General features: G+C 34.3%; 1 protein-coding gene across 1 annotated transcript in view; it reads right to left on the reverse strand.

Annotated features, from left to right (window-relative positions):
- Positions 1-1,900: 1,900 nt before the first annotated feature.
- Positions 1,901-5,420, reverse strand: part of LOC125033504 (ethanolaminephosphotransferase 1-like) — a 14,122-nt gene continuing 10,602 nt past the window's right edge. The window contains exons 7-8 of the mRNA XM_047625061.1: positions 4,618-4,794; positions 1,901-4,426 (exon numbers count right to left, since the gene is read on the reverse strand). Coding sequence (XP_047481017.1) covers positions 4,364-4,426; positions 4,618-4,794 — 240 coding nt within the window. The 3' untranslated portion in view covers positions 1,901-4,363. The remainder of the gene's footprint in view (positions 4,427-4,617; positions 4,795-5,420) is intronic.

Raw genomic sequence — 5,420 nt, forward strand, 5'->3', positions numbered from 1 at the left:
GTCTTCAAACTATGTCCATTCTGATGAAGATCTCCCTTCCTTTGACTTGTACAATAATCTACAAAATGCAATGAAATGTAGTGAAACTTTTAGTGCACAGTAGTAAGTGCAGAGTGGACTCAAATTATTGTTTACAGTGTAGTGGGTCTGTAATAATTTACTTTAGAGTGATGTGTAGTTTACTCTGTTTCAGTAATATCAGTCACATTCTGTAAATGATCAAACAAATCACAGGAAGTCTGTCAATGTATATATTCACATCTAGAAATTTCTTAGAAAATAAATATTATTCAAACATTTTTACAAAGAAAAAAAAAAAGGCAAAATAAACACAAGAAGTCAAGAAGATAACTAATGCATACCTTGAAAGAAAGAAAAAGTAGTAAGATCTAAAATCAACAAATTTATCAAAATTGTACTTTGATGAAAAGAGAAAAGCTTTTATTATTCATGAATCACTTATGAAATCTATATTTTGAATATCAATAATTGTGTACATGAACAGGGAATCAAAAGAAAAAAAAAAAAAAATTGAGAGAGAGAAAGATTTTTACACAAAATCATACACAAAAATGAAAATCATGCTTTCAGGATATGATTTTGCTATCTTCAACTTTGTGATATTCAGTTACGGAGCAAAATTATTCAGCTCACACATTGACTGTGTGACTAAGCCATATAAAATCTGGCCAAGTATACAGATCCCCAACAGTACACGGGAGACTGCAGATATAAAGGCCAATCCACACAAGTGGGCATGATCAGCGAGCACAAAAGTGGGCAAGGGTAGAGATGACAGGCAAATTACTTAGCAAAAAAGTAGTTTCCCATCATTTTCTCACCTGTGACATCACCTTTACAGGTGCCCACTGCTGTGCCTATTGATTATGCCTACTTGTGTGGACAGGCCTTTTAGGCAGAGCCCTCTTCCATCACTCTTGAACACAACAACTTTTGGTACATTTCTTCCTCTTCTGTTGTAAAACCAGGATTCTATAAGTCATCTGGACCTCCTGATGAAGAGCTTTCTTTCACAACCTGCTTACGGATACGGATGTAGACTACGAATACTTCTTGGGAAGGCAAGGGATATGCTGTTGCTCTTGCTATCATCATACAACAATAGCAACAACAAACCAATAATAATAATAATAATAATAATAATAATAATAATAATAATAATAACAACAATAATAATAATAATAACAATAATAATAATAATAATAATAACAATAACAAGTTAAGAGTGACTTAAATGGGAATACAAAAAAAAAAAAGACCAGAAATTAATTCCAACAACGAATAATTGTGATAAAACTAATGAGGTTAAAATGAAGAGAGAGAGAGAGAGAGAGAGAGAGAGAGAGAGAGAGAGAGAGAGAGAGAGAGAGAGAGAGAGAGAGAGAGAGAGAGAGAGAGAGAGAGAGAGAGAGAGAGAGAGAGAAAAAATATATATATATATAATATAATAATAATTATAAATGAATAAAATAATGATAATAACAATAAAAATTAATTAAGAAAATTAAAGTTGAACAAAATCAAATCATTTTAACAGATGAGTAATAAAACTTCAAAGTAAATGATAATTTAACCAATCTACCAATGTTAAATATTTGATTATTTACATTCTTTGACATTTTCATCTCATGTCTTAGAAAAACTATTCTCCAAATTTCCATCTACAATAAGAAAAATAATGATATTCACAACTAGCTTTTGGATTTCATACTCACCATAAAATGCATCTGATAAGAGATCTCCCGGTTTTACATCACATTTCCCCCCCACACACACAGATCTGAGCAGCAGTGAATCATTATAAAGAAAGAAGGAGCATTAGGCAGTCACCATAAAGCATGCAAAGGAGGCCATGGAATGTTAGTAATACACAGTTTGGTAAAGTTCCAGTGAGGGTGTTTATTGTAAATAGTGAATTCCTGTACATGCCATTAACCCAGTACCATCATACAGGCAAACAATGCAGTAGACACAAGACTATTACTGCTAATCAATCTCAAAGAGGCTATCTTTTCTCCAATCATTACCGTAAAAGATTCGCACAAGATCGTCCGCGAATTAGCAAAGTCTGAAGTAGCTGCTAGTGAAGAACAGGCAATTGGTGTAAGACAAAGCTGGTGTCAATGCCAGACAACCAGCCCCCACTCTAATACTTGGTGGCTGATGTGGTGATTTGCAATAATGTTGTCCTAAGTTGCACAACTATTTATATACCTAATCTTACAGTTTCTGGTAATCTCATATTTTAAATAAAGTCATGGTTGTCAATTCTGGCTAGTAAACCTACTGTCTCAGCATTCAGTTGAAAAAGGTATGATATCCATTTATGTTTTACAAGAGCTGCACAGTTAACAACTGCCTCTATACTCTGTAACATAAACAACAACAATATCTTGGCAACATTTACCTGAAAAATGTACACCTATTGATTGTACTAATTAAGACCTCCCATTTCATGATGGCATGGATAAAAATTGTTAACACAGTTCAACAAAAAGATACAATAAAAAAGCTTCATATTGTAATCTGCTGATCCATACCATCAGCATCCACAGCACTACTTTAAATACTGCACACTATTACCAATATTAATACTTCCATCATTAAATTGTATCTAATAACTTATTCCACATTAGAATAAACTACTGTAATGCAATAAAGGTGAAAATAACCTCTTTATAGTAAAGAGCATGTTTTATAAAATGAGAATCTTATTTTTAGTTGAAATGTGAATTAACAAATAAATAAAATGTCTATGAGAGCCACGTCAACAGTCAAAGTATAGAAACTTTGTACATCAAAACAGATCTTTAAAAAATAAAGATGAAAGGAAAAAGGACATGTGGAGGTAGACAGATATAGATATGGATGGATGGAGTGATATACATAGATCGATTTATGTTCAAATGGCTACTGAAAAAAAAGCTAAATTGAAAAGAAAACAATGTAAGGGAAAGTTTTAGCAACAATACAGAATGCATTGGTTTACTCTGTGTCTATGTGTATGATTACATGTCTGTGCTATAATCATGCAGGGATAGTACATACAAATGTGAGCACATGAAATGAAAAAAGTGAACTCAAAAGGAAGACAAAAAATTAAGAGGAATCAATAAATAATCATCACTGTTATCTGGACTACCTCATTTTTTTTTTACCCTCTTTTTCTCAACATGTCAAAAAAGGAACATCTATAACCATAATTCCATGAAGTATTGCACCTTAAATCATCCAATAATCTGCAAGACACGAAACTCAAGGCACAAAGCAACACATGATGAGGAGAGGTATAGAGTTCCCCCTCATCACACCCGGTACTATGTGACCTGAATACCTTTTCTACGGCTACATAACAGGTGTGTTTGCCAGGATAAGAAGCTGGGAGGGATGTGAGGGAGGAAAAAATGGAAATGGGAAGACAAGAGTGGAAAGGGGTTACAAGTGGGAGGGAGTGATGAGAGAACTGGGAGGGAATGAAGGATAGGAAAGAAAAGGGAGGGGAATGGAGGAAAGGAGGAGGGTAAGGAGTTATGGAAGGGAGGATGGGAGTGAGTGAGGGAGAAAAAGCAGTGTTAGGGAGGCTGAGTTCGAGCATCTGTCACTAGAGCATACTAGTAAGCAAGCCAATTAATGTTAATGATGTTGAATCATTGCCGTCAGTCCATGAACTCTATGCAGTACTACTCTATAAAGGAAATAACAATAAATAGTTTTTTGTTTGGTTTCAAGTTGCTATCTAAGGTACTTATTGTCTTCTTCATCAGGTATGTCTGGCATTTACCAGTCTACTCTCATGAACATTAATCTTGAAGTTTTAATGGATGTCATGAGATATAACACATCCATCCCTCAACTATGTTAGTATTATCTGATATTACTCATCTACGAGTTGAGCATTCTTTTTGCCTTTTATAGATAAAGGTGAGATATATTGTCAACAGTCTGTACCTCAATGAATTCTATCACAAGTATTCAATCTTCATCCCAATACTTTGAACTAGCCCAGAGGAACTTTGTGTTCTCCTCTCCTCTTTGTTTATATTCAAAAAATAAAAAAATCCCTTGATAAAAAAAACAAAAAAAGAAGAAGAAAAAACAAAAACAAAACAAAAAATAAATAAAAAAATAAAAAGAGAGAGAGAGAGAGAGAGAGAGAGAGAGAAGTATTTGTTCGTGTATCCATATTTCCACATATGCAAGTCATTTGGAGGACTTATCTGATATGCACCGACTCCACACATTGTGAACAAATGAGTATGGGTTGCCATCAACATAATCGCCACTTATGCTATGACCGAGAGGGCAACTGTCTGCAGAATCCTTATGCACTGTTGGCAAGCAATCATTCGGTCCTGTCTCTGATGCTGAAACACTTGATGTGGAAGTGATCGCACATCTGGCGAACCTGGGGAAGAATGTGGGTGGTTACACAAAGATAGATATGCAAGATGAAATATCAATGGATGAATTTAGTACCATAAAACCACAAGGAATTTACAAATAACACATGTAATAATAAAACTATAATCTCTACAAAGACTGGACATGGAGACAGGGCTTATTCTTATATTTTTTAAGTTTTCTCACAATACTCACCACGTAGACACCATAGTGGATGTGTGCAATGGTTGCAATGCTGCCCATGATCAGGAGTGTTGCCAACTCCAGTGTGGGAAATGTGATTGCAATCCCCACAGATAGAGCAAGTGGCAACAACAGCCAATTCAAGAGCTCGCATCTTGTGCTACTCATCTGGGAGACAATCAGCCGGCACTGAATAACATGAAGAGAGAACTCAGTAATGTGCAAAGAATATGCCATTAGATTAGATTTTTTTCTGAATTTTTTCTTTATATATAACGTCTGAACCTATTCCATCATCAATAAACCAGCACTCAATACAAAGTTAGCTAACTGTGGACACTTTTTATCAAATACACTTAACATACTTATACCAATTCTACAAGCTTAAATACTGACAAACAATCTAATCATTTCACCACTTAATTGTAAATCCTTAACAAAGAGAAGTAGAAAAAGAAAAAGAAAGAAAAAAAAGAAAAGAAAGAAAGAAAGAAAAAACTTCCTTAATCACTCAGTACTGAAGAATATAAAAAATCTGAAACAAAACATTTGAATATATTCTTTGTTTTAACATGTTCTTGCATGTCTCCCTTTATATATCCAACATGACTAACTTAGTCATCAATATAAAATTCTATCGTTGATGCATTCTATACACTACCCAGCTTCATCCCCATCAAAATATACGCTAAGTCAATTAATCTCTATCTTACTGAAAAAGAAACAAACCTACAGTAAGAAAAGAAAACAGAAAGAAAAGAGGCAGAGAGAGAGAGAGAGAGAGAGAGAGAGAGAGAGAGAGAGAGAGAGAGAGA

This window comes from Penaeus chinensis, chromosome 16 (assembly GCF_019202785.1).
Source record: "Penaeus chinensis breed Huanghai No. 1 chromosome 16, ASM1920278v2, whole genome shotgun sequence".
Taxonomy (NCBI): domain Eukaryota; kingdom Metazoa; phylum Arthropoda; class Malacostraca; order Decapoda; family Penaeidae; genus Penaeus; species Penaeus chinensis.